The 23,801-nt window shown below is 37.7% G+C and overlaps 1 protein-coding gene across 3 annotated transcripts in view; it reads right to left on the reverse strand.

Moving 5' to 3' along the window:
• Positions 1–22,627, reverse strand: part of DEUP1 (deuterosome assembly protein 1) — a 37,432-nt gene extending 14,805 nt beyond the window's left edge. The window contains exons 1-8 of one of the 3 annotated variants that reach the window (XM_019612289.1): positions 22,459–22,627; positions 21,327–21,422; positions 18,633–18,755; positions 14,761–14,874; positions 11,571–11,756; positions 4,607–4,743; positions 3,431–3,536; positions 1,714–1,911 (exon numbers count right to left, since the gene is read on the reverse strand). In XM_019612289.1, coding sequence (XP_019467834.1) covers positions 1,714–1,911; positions 3,431–3,536; positions 4,607–4,743; positions 11,571–11,756; positions 14,761–14,874; positions 18,633–18,755; positions 21,327–21,422; positions 22,459–22,542 — 1,044 coding nt within the window. In that variant the 5' untranslated portion in view covers positions 22,543–22,627. Of the gene's footprint in view, positions 1–1,713; positions 1,912–3,430; positions 3,537–4,606; positions 4,744–11,570; positions 11,784–14,760; positions 14,875–18,632; positions 18,756–21,326; positions 21,423–22,458 lie in introns of all 3 variants that reach the window. The other 2 variants (XM_019612288.1, XM_019612290.1) reach the window with 2 other exon arrangements.
• Positions 22,628–23,801: the final 1,174 nt, after the last annotated feature.

The raw sequence follows: 23,801 nt of genomic DNA on the forward strand, positions 1-23,801 counted from the left end.
TAAAAAATTTCTTCCTAACATCTAACCTAAATCTGCCCTCTTTTAGAGCCATTCCCCTCTGTCCTTTCACTAACTGACTGTTGTAAAAAGTCAGTCTCCTCCTGCTTGTACGCTCTCCTCAAGTACTGCTAGGCCACAATGAGGTCTCTCTGGAGCTTTCTCTTCTCCAAGCTAAACAAGCCCAACTCCCTCAACTTTTCATCACAGGATGGGTGCTCCAGCTTTTGGATTGTCTTTGAGGCCCTCCTCTGGACCCATTCCAAGAGCTCTGCATCTTTCCTGTTTTGGGGGTCCCAGGTCTGGGCACAGTACTGTGCACACAGATGGGGCCTCATGAAGGCAGAGCAGAGGTGGACAATGCCCTCTCTCTCACTGCTGTCCCTTCTGTGTTGATGCAGCACAGAACACAGTTGGCCTTCTGGGCTGCAAGCGCACACTGCTTGCTCATGTCCAACTTGTCATCCATCAGGATGCCCCAGTCCTTCTCTTCATGGTTGCTCTCAATGAGTTCTTCTCCCAGTCTGTACTCATAACTGGGATTGCATAAACCTAAGTGCAACACCATGCCTTGTTAAACCTTGATAGAAGATAGGTTTGTACCAGTTCAATTAGTTTTACAAAATATACATAAGTAATCATGGACTATAAGAAACATTTTTGTTTTAAATACAGCAATATTAAATGTGATAGGACTAGAGGGCATTGCCTCAAGTTGCATCAGGGGAGGTTCAGGTTGGACACTAGGAAAAATTTCTTCTTGAAAAGAGTGATCAGGTGCTGGAACGAACTCCCGGGGAGGTGGTTGAGTAACCATCCCTGGAAGTGTCCAATAAATGTTTAGATGTTGTACAGAGGGACATGGTTTAGTGGGTAAATATTGGAGGTAGGTGGTTGGTTGGACTGGATGATCTTGGAGGTCTTTTCTAGTCTTGGTGATTCTGTGATTCTAAATCACAAAGAAATACTAAATACTCTATAAGAGACATAGAAATGAAGTGCCAGAAGTTTTGTTTACCTTTTTGAAAGAAGTAATCGTTTAGGAAAACAAAAGATTACACATGCAGCATGTGTGGCCTGGTAAAGAGTGCCACACAGCAGCCTGACGTTTTCCTGAATATTAACTTTCCCATTGTCAAAAGTAACTATTACATTAATCACTACTTTTTATATGCAACAAGCCTTTCAGAAAACCCAGATACCCATACACCCTTCATAGGTATCATGGTTATTTTGGTTTACATAACTAAGTAATGGGGACAGTATATTTGCTTTTCAAACTGAGATTTACCATTTAAAACATGAGTACCTTACAGTTTTCAGCTTTCAAATTGATAGAATTTTCTGACTATATTTGCACCATTCTTTAAAAGCTTTTCAAAACCTGGAAAGTTAGGAAATGTTCTAGATTATCTAATAATTCTAATGATTAAGTACTTACAATAACAACAAACTTGAAAATTTCCATATCTTTTGCATACTAAAATGGTGACTACGATTGATGGTCATAATGATTTGCAATTTAGATGTACAGTTGACATTTAGTGGTGTTTTATTGTTATGGCATCAATTTGGCTGCTTTTGTAACGTTTAGCAAATATCACTGCTGATGAAAGCTACATAAAGAAATGCTACACCTTTTTTTAACAGACAGTGTATGTCGTTATCTATAGTGTGGAGTAAAATGACCAAGGATGCTTTTGCCTGCTTGCATACCTGTTGTTTTGCTAACAATTTGTCTTTTATCTGTAACTCCATTTTTAGTTGTCTTTCCAGAAGACTAGCTTTCTCCATGATAGTTGCTATAGTGATCTCCTTCTGATGAAGCTCTTCTGTCAGGTCAGAGATTTCTGTCCTTATTCCTTCCTGCTCAGAGCAATGGGATGGCTCCTCTCGATAAAGATGGTTTCTTATCTGTTGCAAATATGTTTAAAAAAAACCCCAAACATATATATATTGTTGTGTAGTAAATACAACTGCATCACAAACCACCCACTCACTAGTGACTTTTTTGCTGCCTGCTTCCAAGACCCCAACTCTTCCAACCAAGCCAGACATTTTTGAGATTTTACAACAGTGTCTTTCTTCACGAGACAATGCCCATAGCTATATTAATTTTTACACCTTTTTTCAGTCTTTCTCGTGTTTTCATTTGCCTATTTAGTATTAGAAATGAACAAAACACAAAATGTTTAAATTCTATGTTTAAAGAATGCAATAATGTCAATTGTATGAATTGGAATTTATGCAAAAAAAAAATTCAAGGAAATATTCTTCCAGTGAATCTAAGTATGATTTACTTATATTGCTCCAAAGTCAACTTAGGCTGCATTGAACATATCTTTAACCTAAAATAACTTTGGAGGAATATAAATAAATAAATCTGGAGACTGTTTAGTAAGAAACAATGATAGAAATATTATATATGATAAATGAATTTATAAGAATTTTTCTGCCATTACTTATAAAATGTAAGCTCAAGTTTTCTGCACTTCTCTCCTATGCAGAGCTCTCCTAAGAATCAACACAAAGATTGTTTTCATAATCTTTCTACCAATAACCATTATATTATCTAAGAAATACAACTACAAAACCAGCATAAATAGCTTTGAATGCATTTAATAACTCTTCAAACCGTCCACAATCTGTAGCAGATGGCATTTCGTATTTATTTATGCAAGCCACAGAGAAACACTAGAATTATAAACAAATAGATGTAGATGCAAAAAATCCAAGAGCTAGATCATGACTAAAATGCCAAAATTGCTGCAGCATCCAAGTTAGCTGCACCAGTTCCAGATGTTCCTTCTTACATGCTACTCAGCGAAAAACAGACCAAGCCCGTAAAGGGAGTTTGGGGCATCCTCTTCCTCAAAGTGTTTTCACTTCCCAAGCCATACGTGATTCCACAGTGCCATGCCACCACTGCCTGCACATAGCACTGAAATGTTGAATGCAACGTGAAGCAAACTCAAAAGGAAAAAACACTGCCCTGGGTTGTGCAGCAAACGACTGATCAAGCTCAGCCTTGTGTAGCTACCAGCCACAGGGACTTTTAACAGTTGATTTCTTACTATATGTTACATCTGAGACCATCTACAAACAGCTACTTTCCTCCTACAACTTATTAATTACCCATATAAACTTAGAGGGCTTACTACTTGTAAGGTATTATCTGAATCACAGTGATGTTTAGAACTGACCTCTTCTATTACCTTTGCTGTGAGCACACAGAATCAAAATACCAATTGCACAACTATACAATTACCATGTACGAAAGCTTTTTTCATATATGAAAACTCCATATTCTCCAAGAACTATAGTTTATCCTCCATCTCCCCTCTTCACATGACCAAGGCCAATCCTTCACATCCTCTTTTCAAAATCCAAGATTGCAGCGTAAGATCTAGAAACACTTAACAGTATGAAGTACCTTGCTTAGCACTTCTCGTTGGCTTTTTTGACTCTGTGCTTGTAGTAGGAAATCAGCATTTTTATTTTCTGATTGCTCGGTAAGTTGTACAAAGGATGATCGATGCCTTTAAATTATAAACAAACAAAATATGAAATAAGCAGAACATGCAAGAATATCTACCTTATAATATCAAAAGAATTAGCTTACACCAAGAATTAGCCTAGAACAAGTTGGATCTTGAGAAATTTCTAGTGATTAAGGACAATGGAAGAGTGTGCAGAAAGGATCCTGAAATCTCTTATTGATTAGTATTTCATATATTCTCAAGACAGTTATGGCAGATTAAAGAAACCAAAAAATATGAACCTTTTGCTCAAAGGAGGCTAGGAAGAATTGTAATTGCACTACTCCCAGTGTGTTTTAATGCCAAGGAATATAAAGGCACTTTAAGCAAAGAAATAAAATAGATGAAATACATCAGTTTGCAAAGATCTAGGCAACATAAAAGCCTTTTAATACACCTGACTCCTATTGCATACAATCTCATCCTATATGAAAGTATTTATTCAAAAATTGTTTAGTCTGTCCTCTGAACTGCAAGTATCTTTTTAAATACACTTAATTTAGAATCATCATAGAATCACAGAATCCTTAGAATTGGAAGGGACCTCTGAAAGCCATCTAGTCCAACTCCAGTGAACAGGGATACCACAGCAAGATGATGTTGCCCAGAGCTGTATCCAGCCTTGCCTTGAAAGTCTCCAGGGATAGGACATCCACCACAACAGCAGGCAACCTGTTCCAGCGCCTCACCACCCTCACTGTAGCAGATTTTTTCCTTATATCTAACCTACATCTACCCTCCCTGAGTTTTCCCAGGGAGGTGGTTGAGTCACCATCCCTGGATGTGTTTAAAAGCCATTTGGATGTGGTGCTCAGGGACATGATTTAGCGGAGGGTTGTCAGTTAGGGTAGTATGGTTAGGTCATGGTTGGACTCGATGATCTTTAAGGACTTTTCCAACCTGAGTGATTCTATGATCCTATGATTCTATGAAACCATTTCCCCTTGCTTTATCAGCACAGACCCTGCTAAAGAGTCTGTCTCCAAATTTTCATACATTTAAACTAAATGTAATAAAAAAATTATTAACTCAGTAGTCATGAACTTAAATATTGTCTTTAGTATACGTACATTTCCTGCATATCCTTAAGCTCTATGATTTTCAGTAATTCTGCACGCAACTGTTGGTATTCCAGTTGTATCTTTCTCCAGAGAGCATCCCGTGATTGCAGCTCATTTCTCATCTCTGAAAAGCTTGCCTCTATGTTCTAAAGAAACACAAATGCACAAAAAGGTAAATAAAATGAGAAAGTATTAGCTCAAAATGCGTTATTTTAGTACATCATTTGGTCATAAGGGATACAGAGAAAGCTGAGGTATTCAACTACTTCTTTGACTCAGTCTTCACTGGCAAGGGCTCTAGCTGCACCTCCAAAGCTGCAGAAAGGAAAGGTAAGAACTGAGAGAAGGAAGATCTTCCTACTGTAAGTGATGATCAGATTAGAGACCTGAGGAACTGGCAGGTGCACAAGTCTCAATGAGATCCATCCATGGGTTCTGAGGGAATTGGCAGATGAAGACGCCAAGCTGCTATCCATCATACTTGAAAAGTCATGGCAGCCTGCTGAAGTTCCCACTGACTGGAAAAGGGGAGACATAACGCACATTTTCAAGATGGGAAAAAAAGAAGATCCAAGGAACCACAGACCAGTCAGTTCTGTGCCTGGCAAGATCACAGAGCAGATCCTCCTGAAGGCTCTACTAAGGCAATGGAGAATAAAGATGAGGTGATTGTGGTAACCAACATGGCTTCACCAAGGGCAAGTCATGCCTGACAAACTTGGTGGCCTTTTATCATGGAGTTACAGTGTCAGCAGATAAAGGAAGAGCAACTGACGTCATCTACTTGGACTTGTGCAAAGCACTTGACACTGTCCCACATTACATCCTGGTCACCAAATAGGAGAAAAATGAATTTGATGGATGGACCACTCGCTGGATAAGGAACTAGCTAGATGGTCGCAGTCAGACAGTGTTGGTCAACAGCTCAGTGTCCAAGTGGAGACTGATGATGAGTGGTGTTCATCAGAGACTGATGCTGGGGCTGGTGTTATTTAACATCTTTGTAGGTGACATGGACAGTGGGATCAAGTGCACTCTCAGCAAGTTTTCAGATAACACCAAGCTGAGTAGTGCAGTTGACATGCTAAAGGAAAGAGATGCTATCCAGAGGGATCTGGACAGGCTTGAGAAGTGGCCCATGCCAACATCATGAAGCTCAACAAGGCCACATGCGAGGCCCTGCAACTGAGTCGGGGCAATCTGAAACACAAACACAGGTTTGGCAGTGAATGGCTTGAGAACAGCTCCAAGGAGAAGGATTTGGGCATGCCAGTTGATGAAAGAAACTACATGAGCCAGCAATGTGGGCATGCAGCCCATAAAGTCAATTGTATCCTGGGTTGCATCAAGAGAAGTGAGACCAGCAGGTCAAGGGGGGTGATTCTGCCCCTCTACTCTACTCTCATGAGACCCCACCTGAACTACTGCGTCCAATTCTGGGTCCTCCAACACTAGAGAAACATTGAGCTGCTGGAGCGGGTCCAGAGGAGGGCCATGAAGATGATCAGAGGGCTGGAGCACCTCCCCTATAGGGACAGGCTGAGAGAGTTGGGGCTCGTAAGCTTGGAGATGAGAAGGATCCAGAAGGACTTTATCATGGCCTCCCAGTATCTGAAGGGGGCCTACAGAAAAGCTGGGGAGGGACTTTTCATAAGGGCAGGTAGCAAAAGGACGAGGGAAAATGGCTTCAAACTGGAAGTGGGTAGATTTAGACAAGATGTTAGGAAGAAATTATTTACTGTGAGGGTGGTGAGACACTGGAACAGGTTGCCCAGCAAAGTGGTGGATGTCCCCTCCCTGGACGTGTTCAAGGCCAGGCTGGATGGGGCTTTGAGCAACCCAGTTTGGTGCGTGTCTTTGCCTATAGCAGGGGGGATGGAACAAAGGCCAAATAATTCCATGATTCTATGATTTTATGATCATTTCTGACGCCTGTATAATGTGTTTGAAAAGATATAAATTCTTTTATTCTGAGTTGTATCTCTGAAGAAGGCATTGCTTCCATGTCATCTCCTTTCTCCAGAAATGTCCAAAGATCAGATGCTGAACATTCTTCAGCTTTTGCAGTCTTTCAGTGCATATCTCTGAAACTATCATAGGAAATATCATTGCAAATTTCTTTGTTACACTAAACGTATCTAAAATATATGGTTTGCTTTATTCAATAACTTCTTCACATGTGAACAATGCTTCATGTGTAAGAATTTTTACTGTAAGTAGCTTGCATTTTTTTCTTAACAGCATTTCCAGTTTTATAAGTATGAAAACTACAAGGCTATAGAAAGGCAGGCATAGGTGTGTGTCTTCATTAAATGTTGCCTGAAGGCTTGGAGCAGGTGCCTGTAGACTTATGTGTTTAGACAAGGCATGTGTTTAGTCAACATCAAAACTAGTTCTGTCTCTGTAGAGGTAACTCCCTATTTAGATCAACATCACCAAATTTTCACATTTCTTAGGGAGTCCACAAATCTTGTCTCCATTTTACCTGGCATTTCTGGCTGATAATGTGGCCTCATGCTATGTGTAATATTTGACATCGTAAAATCTGAATTCCTATAGCAACTGCCATAAGATGTGCTAAAACCATACTAAAGATATCAAATAACAAAAGGAGCAACAATAATCAGATTCTTACAATAGCAATACCCAGAAACATTTCCTCATTCAAGATCTAGATAAATGAAAAGGATTTTCCACGGATGATAATCCTTTGCCTTTAAAATGGTTACACCAAAAACTAGGATTTTTCATAATTTCTTCCTTTTAATCTAATATATATTCCATATTTAAAAGCAAAAATGAGACTTCTAAACTTGCAATAGACTCCTTTAAAAATGGAATCAAAAATGACACTGCAAGCAGAAAACTTCAAAAGGTTTATTTCCCTTAGAGCCTCATATTAGAATGACCTTCCTTCCAAGAAGCCCGGGGTTTTCCTCTGGCTGAAAGAGCTGCCAAAGACAGATATGAAGCACTTTTGTTTTTTTTTATGGGGACTGTAAATACAGATTCATTCATCAAATCCTGTGTTAAATTAAGCCTGAGAGAGCTTTTTAAACTTGGAAATGCAAGTCTGGGCATATTCTAGTGAACTAAAGCTTAATGAATTTTTAAAATTGTCAGCAGGAACTTGCTTATGATCATCTTAATGACTTCAACATTTAAGAGATAGCCACAACTGGTGCATAATACATTAATTTGAGGTGTGTGTGTACACCTCTGATTTGATTATGCAGTGGATAAGGGGAATGCTTCACAGTTGTAGTGGAAGTCAAATAACCTGTAGCACACTGCAATCTCCATGCACATTTACAGAAGTTGTATTTCCTCCTGTGAAACGTAGTAATACCAGCAATAACAGCAGCCACAGCAGTAACAGCAATGATACTTGAAACAGAACTTCAGGTCAAGAGTTTCACGCATCATTAAAAAAACCAGAAAATTACTGCACTTAGTAAAAATACCAAAATGAAAATGAAAGCATAAGGTTTTGTATAGAAAATATCCAATTAAATATTACTTTTTTCAGAGACTGTTTCAAGTTGAAAAATTCACCAAATGTTCTCTTTAATTTTGGGAAAAAGATTGCCATGTTTGATATCAAAAGGAAGACTCAAAACTTTTGTGATCAGCTTTTGTTTTCTAACTCTGCTCAAAACTGTTTTAACACAGTCATATGCTGTAGGTCTATATAAATTAGTGTCCACTGGCTGACTTAATGCAGACTTTCCAAGAACCAATCTCTTGTGTGATGTTCTCAAGCTGCCTCTCATGTACTAACTGCCTTAGTTGCAGCTAAGTTTGTCATGTCTCAGTTCATGTCTCAGTTTGTTTGTCTCAGTTCATGAGATTGAAAACTACTCTTTAGTCTCAGTTTGGATCTTCTTAAATTCATGTTTTCTTCACAGCTAACAAATACACCTTCCATACACTTTACTATTCTTTCTAATTAGTAGTATGAAAGAAATAGGTAGAAGCGTACATAAAGTAGTCACAGGCATAGATGATGTGTGAGGCATACTACCAGGCTAGCTGCCATGGAAATCAGTCTTGTCCCCACCAAGATTCCCATCTCCTTCCTTCTCCTAACCCATGTCCAACTATTCTCATCCTGCATCCAGAATTCATACGCTCATCTGCCTGCTCCTTCTGGCTCATGACAGACAGACTCTGCACTTCCTGCTTTCTCGTATGGATATCCCTAAAAAATATTTCCTCTAGCTTGAAGATTTTCTTAAAGAAGGCTACAGCATGCTGCCATCTACTCTCCCTGTCTCCCTTACTAACTTACTCCCCCGGCTCCAAATATATTCTAATCCAACTACTGTTTGTAGCAACCTTTTCACATCCCCCAAAGCAGGTCTTTTTGCTTGCACACCAGTAACTTGCATACAGTCCAATGGCTTGGGGAACTAATGTGCAAATCAAATGTATAAACATCACATATACAGTATTTGGTTGTTCTGACAATACCTGAAGTAAATCTCCACCATATTTCTTAATTACTGTGAAGTATATTGTAACTAAAGCTAAATGAAGTTAAGAAAAATAGATGATCTTCACAGAATCACCAAGGTTGGAAAAAACCTTCAAGATCATCCAGTCCAACCAAAGAATCATGGATTTATCTTTCTCCAGATAAATTCACTATAAGCCACTCAATATATTCCTGAATATTGAAGTGCCTAGATTAATAAGCAAAATCATGTTACTGGAAAAAGAAAATAGAAATTAAAATCTTATTCTTGATCTCTTTCAATCTTTGCTAATAAAAGGTTGAAGATATGAGGTAAAAAACTCCCCACTGAGGGAGCAAACTCCCCCGCACTGCACTGGTGGGGCAAGTCCAAGACCAACTCATGAGACCAAATGTGTACAAGTTCAAAGGGCCAGGCAACATGCAACCCAGGGTCCTGAGAGAGCTGGCTGATGTGGTTGCTGTGATGCTCTACATTATATTTGAAAAGCTGTAGCTGTCAGATGAAGTCCCTGGGAACTGGAAAAAGAAAAATATCACTCCCATTTACAGAAAAGGAAGACCTGGGGAACTAAAGGCTGGTGAGCCTCACCTCTGTGTCCTGGAAGATCACAAACAGATTCTCCTGGAGGATATGTTAAGGCACATCAGGAACAAGCAGGTGTTTTGAGACAGCCAACATGGCTGCACCAAGGGAAGGTCGTTCCAGATCAATCTATAGGCCTTCTGTGATGGAGTGACAGCACTGATGGACAAAGGGAAGGTGACCAGTGTCACCTATCTGGACTTCTGCAAGGTCTTTGACATGGTCTCCCACCACAACCTTCTCTCTAAACTGGAGAGATACAGGTTTGAAGGGTGGACAATTCGGTGGAATTGGTTGGAAAGTCGCATCCAGAAGGTGGTGGTCAATGGCTCTATGTCCATGTGGAGGCCAGTAATGAGCACTGCTCCCCAGGGGACTGTCTTGGGTCTGGTACTCTTTAACATATTTCTCAGTGACATAGATGATGGGATTGAGTGCACCCTCAGCAAGTTTACTGGTCACACCAAGCTGAGTGGTACAGTTGATACATCAGAAGGAAGGGATGCCATTGAGAAGGGCTTTGATAAACTCGAGTTGGGCCTTTGTGAACATAGTGAGGTTCAAGAAAGCAAAGTGCAAGGCTTTGCACTTGGGTTGAAGTAATCCCAGATACGTATACAAACTGTGAGAAAAGCTCCTTGAGACTAGGCTTGCTGAGAAGGACTTAGGGGTCCCGGTTGATGAAAAACAACCTGAGACAGCAATGCCTGTAGCCTGGAAAACCAATGATATTCTGGGTTCCCTGCATACACAGAAGACGAGTGGCCGGCAGGGCAAGAGAGGTGATTGTCTCTCTCTACTCTGCCCTTGTGAGGCCCCAGTTGGAGTACTGCATCCAAGACTGGGGTCCCCAAAACAGTTAAGATATGGAGCTTTTGGAGGAGGGCCACGAAAATATTCCAAGGACTGGAGCACCTCCCCTACAAGGACAGGCTGAACGACCTGGCCTTGTTCAGCCTGGAAAAGAGAAGGCTGAGGGGAGACCTTGTTGTGGCCTTGCAGTATTTGAAGGGAGTTTATAAACATGAGGGAAACCAGCTTTTTACAAGAGTACACTGTGATAGGATAAGGGAGAATGGTTTTAAACTAAAGGAGGGGTGATTTAGATTAGATATCAGGAGGAAGATTTTTACTGAGAGAGTGGTGAGGCGCTGGAACAGGTTTCCCAGAAAGATTATGAATGCTCCATCCCTGGAGGTGTTTAAGGCCAGGCTGGTTGGGGCCCTGGGCAATCTGATCCAGTACTAGATCTAGCGGTTGGCAACCCTGCAAGTGGCAGGGTCTTGGAACTTGATGATCCCTTGAGTCCCTTCCATCTCAAGACATTCTATGATTCTGTGATATCTCGGTCTTGTAAGAATCCATAGATTATGATCAAAGGAAGAGGCACAAACAGCTGTCTCCATAAAGGAGCAGAAAAATGTTAAGCTAGAGATAGGATAAAATCTCATGCGTCAATGCTGCCAGCCTAGACATTCATTGCACTGAAGAGTATTCTTAGAACAATAAACTACATCATAGACTTTTATATCCACTTATTTAGTATGTAAAGAGCACTTTGTGCAACAAGATGTAAGCCAGATAAAGACATTCAATACGAATAATTTTTATACAAGGAGCCAAGTGAATTAAGATAATTCACTCTGTGGTGCTACAGGGAGAGGAAAGTTATAAAAATCGAGGTAAATAGACAAGAATAAGATATACTACTGCATATCAAATGTTTGTCACATCTTAGTCAAAAAATCGACTGCTCATAGCTCATTCCATTTTTCTGCAAAGAATATGCATAAAACTGTACAGATCTTGCATATAGGCATCCTAGAACTACTTTTTAAAGTATAGTCATATTAAAATAATGCTCCAAAATTTATTCCACAGCATTTATGGAAAACAAAATGTGTTATTACCTGACACTGGCTTTGGAACATTTTTAGATCCTCACGGAGTTTCAGATTTTCCTCTTCTAGTCTATTCCTGCTTATTTTCATTTCATTCACTGCTGCCCTTAGCTTTTCAACAGTTAACCCATCCTTTTCTGTTTCAGGTTGGCCATATTTAACAATCTCTCCCTGGTTTTGTTTCTTATTGCTCATCTGGAATTGATAACTCTGAGTTTGCTTCTATAAAACAATAACATATTTTTAATGAAATTCAATAATTACATCTAAATTTTCAGGTCCAAACAGTTCTACTGAAATGATTAAGCTAATTTCCATTTTCTTCATCAGGACTTGCTTAGAAAAGATGGCACCTTTGGAAAGGTTTGTATCACTATTCTAAAAGATATTTCCTTTCCTTAGCCTCAAGTTCGTCATGTTCAGTGAGAATAACATTTCTAAAACTTACAAGGGTACAGAATTTTTTCAAGAATTTTTCTCTGTTGTGTATTTCCCCTAGCACTTTGATATTAATTAGCCTCACAAATGAAAAGGTGATTATGATGACCTACTCAAAGCAGTTACCTATAACAAATGATTTGAGAGAAATGTTTCTCTTTGATATAATGAACTCAGTAGGAGATGTGCGTGTATGCCTCAGGATTGGCATTAACCTTTGAGTAAAAGGTGAGTAGTATGCAGTTTGTAGCTCAGTTACTGCAGTAACTGTATTATTATTATTTTTTTAAATCATTATTGTTAATCTTGTGGAAAAATCATTTGCACATTCAGCATCTCTGGAAACAGTCTTGTAGTCCACTCAGTTGCTTCAATTTCTTGTACTCATTAAATAATTCTAAAAAGAAAACTTCAGAAAATAGGTACTGGTGGTATTTGTGAATTCACAGACAGTGTGAAGAACCACAATCACTATGGTAACTGTTTGAAAAATTATCCATACAGATCCTTCCACTTGGACACAGCAGCACTAATCTTTCAGAAGACTGAAATTCAGAATTAGCTGAAAAATGACAACAAAAAATAACCTGCAAACCGTATATCATGTGAAGAGATCAAGTTGAGCAAGAAAATTTAAATAAAAAATAAGTGGTGCTGCATATATTATATTTCCTTGATAACGACTGCAAAAAGGAATTCTTTCTTTGGACTCCTTTTGATTTCATTGATTGTGTTCTCTTAACTTGTGCTGGCTGAAATGGACTACAGGCTGCATATTAAATAAAAAGCCTATATAAGTTGGCAGGTAAATCTAATGTATGTGGCTAACAGATTAGGGTCCCCAACATCTAAGTTATGGAGTTTGACATGCAAAGATGTCAAAGTATCCTGTGAAATAAAAGTTTTGATTTTGGAAATCAAAGACCTTACAGAGGAAAATTTGGACCAAAGATGCAGAATCTATTACTGCTTTAGAAACAATACATCAAACTTATCATTAATAAACTAGCCTGATGTTACTCGTATGATGTTACAGTTGTGATGAAAGCTGTCTTCAAAGAGAGTTCACTGATGATAGCCATTTGAACTTTGACAGAAAAATGTGGATGATCATTATGAGTACTCTACTTTGACTTATCTAATTGTACAATCAACTCAACATGCACCAGCCAGTGGATTTGTCAAGTCAAAGACATATTTTTTTCAGCCATTTGTATGAAAGTTCAGTAACAGCAAAAGAATGCTTTCCACATCTGTAAACGAAATGTAACTGTCATCCTTGGAAATAGTGGATATGGGTAAAGAGTCTCATCGGAATTATTAAGAACATATTTCACTAGATTAAGATTCAGTGAGCTTAGTCCCACTGGAAAAGAGGTTTACCAGTGAGCAATGTAATTGGCTTCCCCATGCTTCATTTTGAGCTGTTTTGTAGCCCAAACAATATTTAAGTTATTTCTTTAATTTTTTTTAGAGCACAATAGGTCATCAAGAAATCATTAAATGTATTCTTTGTTCTAGAATGGAAATATTTACAACAATAAAAAATATGCTATACAAGTAGGCTAAAGAATAAATACAACAAAGAACTATGTGAACTGATAGGTAAAAAATGGATCACAAAACCAAGAATGGTCTGAATGGTAACTGAAAGATGAAAACTATGATCGAAAATGTATAAGTAACCTAGCAAACATATCTAAGTGAGCTTTTGGAGCAGCATAGAGGGATTCAGTTTTTTGTGTATAAATTAAGTTAATGTTCATTTATGATCCTCAAATAGTAAGGGGATATCTTAGATTTGAGGGAGCTTCATATTTTGACCAAATAGGAGTGGGATGTACTATCTACAGTGGAAGTTATATTTCAATAACTTGTCATCACAATTATTGTACAAGGACTGCTCTGCAAGTAATGCCTCCCATTTTTTTTCTGTTGACCCACAGTGTCAGAGTTGAATGTTGGTGGGATGGCAGTAAAGGTTGAAATTTCCTGCCAATGTTCTGTTACATTTTGTTGCCATATGACAGATGGGCAGCAGAATGGCAATCTGACAAAATGGAGTCTGACATGGAAGTGTGGAGGAAGCAAAGGTGTGAAATTTAATTTCTCAGTGTGGAAAAAATTCCACATTGACATTCATTAATGCTTACTGAATGTTTATGCAGACCAAACAGTGGATGTGAGCACAGCGAAGCAGTGGGTGGTACGTCACTGCAGTGGTGACAGTGACAGCACCTCATCTCTGCTGGTGCAGACATTCACAAGTCTGGTGTGCAGGCTCATCTTTGTGGCTGGCAAAAATGCAGAGCTAATTGTGGTGAATATGTTGAAAATAATGTTCTGCAGCTGAGAATTTGCTCGATCAAACAGTGTTATTGTTCTCTTTGTATCTGTTGCAACTTCCATGGAAATGAATGAGACATTACTTTCAGAGCAACCTATCTATGTTAGCAAATAGCACAGACAATAAATCTAAGTCCACATTGCTTTTTACAGCTATCTTTAGAGGAAATATTGTAGTTTTCATTGTGAGATTTATTTATATTACACGAGGAAAACAAAATTGAAATAACTGCATGTATCAGTATCTTTCAGTACGGATCTTTCTTACTTAAAATAATGTGTCCATATTATTTTTATGTTTGCTATAAGCTTAGGAGTGTTTAGATTTTAAAACATAAATTACAATAACTCAAACTGAGCAAACAGCTCATTTAATTCTCAACTTCCTTCTGAAGAAGGAAGGTAGAAATTTTACCTGAAACAAATTACATTTCTCAGACAATAATTTTTGCTGAGCATCTAAATAAATGAGATGATTTTGGAAGACTGTCCCTTTCTTATCCCATTCTCTTGATTTGTCTTGAAATTCCTGAAAGACAGCAAAACAAAATTACTAAGCAGAAGGAAAATTACCCTTTTCCTTAATCTAAATAATTCATTAATTTTATCATTCTAAGAAATGCGTAGTTCTGTAGCTGATATGTAATCTTTCCATAATTTTGGAAAGAAGAAGACCAATGATATAAAACAGCCATCCAGCCACAAGGCACCCTCTCTGGAAAAAAATCATCTTAGAGGCTGGTAATCTAAAAAACTTGGGTGATGATTCTATGCTTATATTCATAGAATCATAGAATCACTCAGGTTGGAAAAAATCTTAAAGATCATCGAGTCCAACTACAACCCAACTACACTACCCTTGCTATCAACCCTCCGCTAAATCACATCCCTGAGCACCACATCCGAATGGTTCTTAAACACATCCAGGGATGGTGACTCAACCACTTCCCTGGGGAGCCTATTCCAGTGCTTAACAACTCTTTCTGTAAAGAAGTTTTTCCTGATATCCAACCTAAACTTACCCTGGTGCAACTTGAGGCCATTTCCCCTCATCCTGTCTCCTGTCACCAGTGAGAAGAGACCAACCCCATTCTTGTTGCCTTTGAGGTATTTGAAGAGAGCAGTAAGGTCTCCCAACAGCCTCCTCTTCCCCAGACTAAACAGCCCCAGTTCCTTCAGTCTCTCCTCACAGGGCATATTCTCCAAGCCCTTCACCAGCCTTGTTGCCCTTCTTTGGACCTGCTCCAGCACCTCAATGTCCTTTCTGTACTGAGGTGCCCAAAACTGAACACAGCACTCGAGGTGAGGCCTCACCAGTGCCAAGTGAGCAATGACTTCCCTATTCCTGCTCACCACACCATTCCTGATATAAGCCAGGATGCCATTGGCCTTCTTGGCCACCTGGCCAAACTGCTGGCTCATACTCAGCCGACTGTCCATCAGTACACCAAGGTCTCAATCACTGAATAGAAATGGTAAAGTATTTAAAATCACTTTAATTGCTGTAAATCTTAGCGTTATGAGTATAAAACACCAATTATATTGGAAAGTAGGCAGCTCCTGTGACTTTAAAGAAAAGTAAGAGTAATCAGCGTGGGATCAAACACTTAATATCAGACAAATATTTTGAGTGCTTTTTTTGGTTGTTCCTTTTCTTCAACAAAGGAACAGCAGCTACAGTGAATAAATTTTACTTCTTGTAAAGTTGTTCAATTGCTGCTTCTGGAATTTTTTCCTTACTTCACTTTGTTTGAAGAAAAAGTTTTCAACAAATGTTATTACAATCAGCTTTTGCTAATAATAGTTTTGTGTTTGTGTTTAGATTTATATATAAATAGAATTATTTTGTATTTATTTACATACGCTTGTATTGACATATATTTGTATTTATATTCCTATTTACACTGTTTGAATTTTTTCTTAGGTCTTGTATTCTTGTCACAGCTGACTTTAAAGGTAATATTGTACAAATAAATGGGAGAGCTCCACAGCTAATAAAGTTCTATTTCTTCTTGTTTGGATTAACAATTAGCAAAATGACAGTGTATATTGCCCTGCATGTGGCAGGGGGGCTGGAGATTCATGATCCTTGAGGTCCCTTCCAACCCTGGCCATTCTGTGATTCTGTGATATTGGTTTATATAGTGAAAAGAAAAATGCTCTTATAAGCCTTTATAAGATCTGCCTTTTTCACAATGGAAACGTTGGTCCCAAAAAAGGAGATGAGTTTTTATAATTATCTTAAACTGACGTATTCCTCTAATACACACATACACACACAGAGCTACTGAAATGAAATCAAATGCTTTTCAACATAGATTAATACAAGTTTTAGCTTTCATAATGTGTGCTTTGGTATTTTAAATGAACAAAAACCTTCAATTTCACAAAATGTCATACAGATGCAGTTTCGGTCTGCTAAATGAGGACTTAAGGTTAGGTTTAAGGCCTTACTAAAGGACCGCTGAGTGTAGTAGATTTTCAACACTGATTATTTCCTAAATACTAGAATTTCCTGTATATATTTCAAGCAATCATTCTTCATACTGCTTAATTAATCAAACAATAGAATTGTCTTACATTATTTTCTCATTTTAATCTTGAATGAGGTCATTCTCAAATTAGCTGGATCAGACAGTTTCAGACTAGTGATATATTTAGTCAATTATCAATGTATAACCCATTTATTGTTCTTGCAGTGGCAGATGCTGGTACCTATGCTGAAATCTAGAGCTTAGCAAATTTTCTGATGAGAAGGACTCTTCCATGTGGCAGAGACATCATTTATGTGTTATGTAAAGTGACCTGAAGGTGGCAGAAGTTGCTCCTACGTGTTACGACATAACAGGAAGGATAGGAAAGATCAAAACACAGATCCTAAAACACTTTTTAATTGTAATTTAAGTATGAAAGTATTTAAAATTTGTCAGCTCTTAAGATTTCATTTGTGGAGTTCTCCAAGTGTTTAAATTGTCTACCACCATACATCTATATAAATCTAAATCATGAGCATCTAAGTCCTCACAATGCTTAAAAGCTATGCAACTAGCTCACACTTAGTTTCCACTGGTATTCTTTTGCTTACTTTCCCTACAGAACCCAGGTCAGTGAATGCTTGAAGCACACATTAATTTTTTCATGATCTCTGTAAAGGATGGCTGGAGAAAATATTGATTATTTTTTTTGATCCTTCTATGCTACATCAGACTAGAGGATAGACTGCTCTCCAGTCTAGGAAAGACTCAGTTTAATAATCTTCTCTCCAAACAAAATCTGAACCAGAATCTCCTCGCGTTAATTTTCTACATAATAAACTACACACTGTTTTTCAACAGTTTCTGGAATTTCTCTTCTGGAAGTTGTTTCCTTTTGCAAAGAAAATGTACTGGTTAAGTAAAAAAGCAGAAGGAAAAATTAATAGAGCTAGAGACTACATTGCTCAGTCCTATGTTTCTGTGCCAGTGAATGTACCCACAAGAGTATTTGAGGAGAAGCTGCCATGTAGAATTACACTCTATAGATGCCAATTTTCTGTGCAGGGTAACTCTCCCATTGGCTCAGTAAATATTTAACTATTCAGCAGATAATAATGGAACTTCAAACTCTTGAGAATTCAAGGCTGGGAATTCCGATTAGAGATCAGCATCTTACTGAATCCAAGAATAAGTCAGCTAAAATACTTTCTGTGTCTGGTTGAACAGAGAAGTTGACTGAATCCTATCCTCAACATCACAGATCACCTAGTTCCCCACTTAATATGTTGGGTTCTGCAGACTGTATTTTTGAGTGCCTTATCCTTGTTAATGTGTAACCTAGGGAGACTAAGTACTGAAGTCAAAGCTGTGGATGACCTCAGACGTGTAAGTACTGACAGGATACGTGTATAACAAACAGTTTTTTCAGTCTTAAATCCTTATTCTATCTACTACTACACAATAGAAGTTGTCCTGAAGTCTATAAGACTTATGTTAACGGTAGATATCATGTGACAAAATCCAGCACATGCAAAAACTCTCATGCCTGAACATATGATACTCTCCAGTACACTTACAGGAAGTAAAATTTATTTATCAATACGTTTATGAAGCAAATGATGTATGTTAACTCATAAAACTATCAACAACACTAATAAAACTTCAGTGAAAGAATAAAACTTGAATATTAAACTATGCACCTTTTCTTACGTGTCTTTTGTAGAAGAAGAGATACTTAGAGTTTGCAGCTGTAATCAAGAAATTAATTCTAGAGGCATACTAAAAATAGAAGGTGGTAACAAAATATTCTTACCTCCATTTTCTTCCTTAAATTGTTCAGTAGAAATGATGTCTCTGGGCTTTCTTTACTTATTTCTCTACTTTGACGATTTTTTTGTTTTAATAGCTTGTCATAACTATGTGTCAGCTTCAAAAACTAAAAATAAAAGCAGAGGGGAAGATACAGAATCTATCAAGGATGACTGTGTGACCAAAGTTCTCATTAAACTAGAGTGGCCTACTGCAAGTTCAACATTCTACTATTTAATCAATACATTAAAGAAACATTTAATAAAATGAATTTGTTAGAGATGAACTAAGCTCTCTCTTAAATGTAAACTAACATTTCAAGTAGGTTCATTTGACAACTACTTAATTATGCTGAAGGTTTTTATGTCCCCTTTACCCGTAGTGTCATTTCCTATGGTGCTTACGTGAAATTTTTACACTTGTTTACTGCCATCTTGTGTTAACAATTTTAAAGGGTGCCTCATCAACAAAAATGAAGGATTATCATTAAAATATTTGAGGTTTGTATGTTTCTTTTCTATAATGGAAATTGATGAAATGTTATGCATGGGGTGCTTGCTTTCTTCTGGAATCGTGGAGTTCCAAAGAGTATCTTTGAGAATTAGACCCCAAATACTGTTCTGCTTATTGATCTTGCTATGAAGGCATGGCTTAGGTGTCAAAAGCAGAATCAGGAAAGTATCAAAATATACAAAATTCTTCAGAAGTGTGGTCACTGAACAGTTTGCTACTCTACATGAGCCTGGGGAGGACTCCGCTATTTAGAGTTAGAAAGAGCTGCCCTCAAATGCTTATACATTTCACCTCTCTCAATTCTCATCATACACTGAGAGGAATCGTATTCCAGAATGTTCAATTCCTTCCATCCTAAAGGACTCCTTCCATTCCTAAAGGGAGCATGACGCAGCTCAGACTCGGACATTAAATTCTAGAGGTACTTAGTTGCTAAAGTGCTTAGAACAAGAATGGATTCTCCTTCTTGTGCCAAAGGTTTTCGGTCATTTCCAAAATTAGAGGAACTAAGTATCACTATAGGAAAAACAAAAGCAAAAACAGAAAATAATTAAGATGAATCCCTTTAGTTTTTGCTATTTAATTATAACAAAATGCTATACATTTGAATGAGTGCAAAAGTGTGGTTTAAGAGTTTCAGACTACCTATCAGGAACTATTTCTCTAACACAAAATAATACTTTATTGCAGTCAACTGGAATATAAACCTTCTGAGGGAAGGTTGCTCATTAAACAGTTGCTCATATTAGTATCAAGGATAAAAAGCACCGAGGACTACAGAAGAATTGTTACCATAGAGAAATTTGTTCTGATTAGTCTAAACACTGTTAGGGAGAGCTAGTAAAAGCAACCCTTTCTATTTCTGTCAAGATTAGGAAGAAACAAAAATTGCAAGGGATTTTAAGACAACATCTGCACAGAAAGATACAATGATGTAAATGTTACCACCCTATTTGTGCAAAATTAAATGGCAGCTCTTAAGAGTGTACATTGTTAAAGGAGGTATAATGTGCAAGTGAAGATAAGAACCAAAAGAAGGGAGAGAAAGGATCACAGAATCACAGAATCACAGAAACATCAACATTGGAAAAGACCTTCAAGATCATCCAGTCCAACCATCCACCCATCACCAATAATACTCATTAAACCATGTCCCTCAACACAAAATCCAAACAAGACATAATCTTACAAATAAATTCTCTTTTTATTGGCTTGATGGACTGTAGATGCTAAGAGTTATCACCTCTAAGTGAAAATAATGATTCCCAATTTAGACAACTTAAGAATTCTGTGGTAAGTGTGATCACAGGGAAGTTTTAATTACACTTACTCAGATAACAGAAAAAAATCTATAGCCAAGTAGTGGCAAGAGCAGTTTAAATCTCAGAATTCTTAATGTGCATCCAAATCATATTAGCATGAATCTAATTATGTGTTCTATTCATTCACCAAGGTTATAGGTTAGTAGTCCATAGTCAGAAAATTAAATACTTGTCTTCACATCAAAATCCATCCAAAGAGTTTGTACGTGTCAGTACAGAAGGACAATGGAGCCAGGTTAGAAGCTACAGTCAGCATCATTTGGATTGCACAATTCACACAGAATCACGCACAGAAACACCGAGGTTGAAAAAGACCTACAAGATCATCCAGTCCAACCATCCACCTATCACCAATAGTTCTCACTAAACCATGTCCCTCAACACAAAATTCAAATGTTCCTTGAACACCTCCAGGGTTGGTGACTCTACCACCTCCCTAGGCAGCCCATTTCAGTCCCTGACCACTCTTTCAGAAAACAAGTATCTCCTAATGTCCAGCCTAAATCTCCCCTGGCACAGCTTGAAGCCATTTCCTCTAATCCTATCACCAGTTACGCAAGAGAAGAGGCCGACTCCCAGCTCACTGCAACCTCCCTTCAGGTAGTTATAGAAAGCAATAAGGTTTCCACTGAGCCTCCTCTTCTCCAGACTGAACAATCCCAGCTCCTTCAGCCACTCCTCATAAGACCTGTGCTCCAGACCCCTCACCAGCTTCGTCGCCCTTCTTTGAACCTGCTTCAGGGCCTAAATGTCTTTCTTGCAGTGAGGGGCCCAAAATCCATAAAAGTGTATTTATACCGTAGGACATGTATGACTTTTTTATTAATGCAATCAGAAAATAATGAAACTGATATTTTTCTTACTTGAGATTTAAGCACACAAAGCTGAGTTTCGTAATTCTGAGCCATTTCGCAGTTAGTTTTCTGTAAGTTTTCCAGTTGCTGACAAAGTAGTTCCACCTACAGTTAGAAACACACCACAAAAATAGATTGCAGCAAACTGCATATTATATTATGAATTAATGATAAAACCATGTGAGTCTGTCGTGAAAGATCCCTTAACGAAGCTTTTCTGACCCAACTATATAAATGAACTGCTGTGTCCCAACATAAGAATTTTGCTTGAATTGTTTACATCTTGAATTATCTGAGATTTTCACAGAGACATGGGAAATATGACAAAGAGCGTACATGACACCTAGGTTTTTTTTGGAGAGGCAGCTGGAAGCTAGTTGCAATATGCTAAAATATTTCACATAACATCTGTGCATGAGCAAATAGATTGATGCTTTAAGGACTGGCTAGCTGAATTATTCTCTTGGCTCCTCTGACTGCAGTGACAAAGGGCAAGTTCCTACAGTTGTTTGTTAGGGAGATTCATTTTAAGACTCCCACTGGCTGCTAGCTCACACGAGGACACCCACATGTAAACACCTAACACCTAACTTCAGATGTCTTGCAATAGAGCTGAATGTCATGCCAGGATTCACCGATACTTCTGAAACAATATTCAGCACACACGACTTGAACTGCAGTTGATATCAGATCCACTGGTGCCTTCAGTTTGAAATTAACATTCAAAGCCAGTGCAGCATGTGAAATGATAAAAATGGTGTATTAATATGAATTACAGTGACATAATTTTGTCAAACTTTTGGAACTGCGTTTTTCCATTTAAAATTTCTGATTAAAGTAGAAGTATAGTCATCTAGGAAAAAAAATCAAATTATCTTTTCAAAGCTAATCTGAGAATATTTGATTTAAACTTTAAGGAAATAAATAAAAGAAATACGGGACTTTGAATGACATTTTTACAATCACTTTTCAGAACAGAAGCCCACTTTAAATCAAAATAGTAAAGATAATTTGTGACCTCCAAAGAGTTTGGTATTTTTGCATGATAGATCAAACAAGCCTACAAACAGAGCATTGTGATCACACTATTCACTTCTTCACAGGATATAAACTTTTTTACAGATCTGATATTTTCAAATACCTCTTGATCTTTTTGATCCAGTTTGCTTTGGGCACTTGCTAATTCTTGATGCTGGATATCCATCTGTGCTTTGAAAGCTTTCATCTTCCTTTCCCATTCTACTTTCTTGCTGTTTACTATGATGCCAATTTGATGCACTAAATTCTGAAGTTCAGCTTCACATGAAGAGGCTCTGTAACAATAATAACGAGAAGAAACATTTTTTTTTAAATACAAGGTGAGGGAGAAAACAAATTTGTAGTTAAATAGCTATGATTTCATTTTACTTCTGATGGAAGTAGCCATTTTTCAACATTAGAAAGGAAAAAAATGGAAAAGTTAAGTGATACTTTCAAAACTTAAATCATAAGCTTGCCTGAAGTCCAAACCTGAATATTCAGCATATTCCTGGCTTTTTGCCTAGCATAAATAGTGCTTGATATCCTCTCACTCCCTCAGAGACAAACTGTTGTATGAGCACAAGTTAAGTAGAGAGTATCCAGGCTGAAAGCTCCAAGGACAAGAGCAGGAGAATATCAAGTTGCTTATGGGCACAGGACTTCCTACTAAGTGTTGAGCAATGATGGAAATCGAGTTTACTGGACGAAGTTACTAAACAGCTAGCTTGAAAGCTAGTCACTACCCTTGATTGCTGGTTCAACATTTACACTCTATTTTCCCAATCTTGCTGTGGAAAATGAACTTAAATAAAAAGACTTCTATAACACTACTCATATTTAATACTACCAGGAAGCACAGAAATGAGGGCGTTTTGAAAATGACCTTGCCCTGGGGAGACCATAAACAATGGAATTTTTTCCAAACCTAAGAGGTTAAATTTTGATTACGTCCCCTGCAGTACAACTTCATTGTCAGTGATGGAACATTTTTTGCATTGCTGCTTTAGGAATATGATGTATGATAAGGAACAAAATGATCGTGTATAGTTAATATATGAGATACCAGCAACTTAAAGCAGTCAAAACTGCTCTTAGTTACCCTCTTGTACTTATATAGGAGCAATAAATCAGATGGTATATACCATTTAGCAGACACATAAAAAGCACCTGAACTTTAATATGGAGATTTCTTTATTCCATATATATTCAAACTTTGTATTTGATAATGAGTATTAGTAAAAAATGGAATAAGAAATATAACATATTTGGTTAGGGATACTTTCTTTGCAAGAAATTGCACAATTTTTTCAGCACTCTAAAAATTTCCATTTGTAGAAATGCCTATTTTACATCTACATTATACAGTTCTTCTGAGTACATGAGATTTTTTCCATAAGTGTTTTGGGGACTTTATTGCCCAATAAACTCAATGGTTTTAAGAACTGTGGGTTTTTCTCCATCTGT

Source organism: Meleagris gallopavo, chromosome 1, assembly GCF_000146605.3.
Source record: "Meleagris gallopavo isolate NT-WF06-2002-E0010 breed Aviagen turkey brand Nicholas breeding stock chromosome 1, Turkey_5.1, whole genome shotgun sequence".
Lineage (NCBI taxonomy): Eukaryota > Metazoa > Chordata > Aves > Galliformes > Phasianidae > Meleagris > Meleagris gallopavo.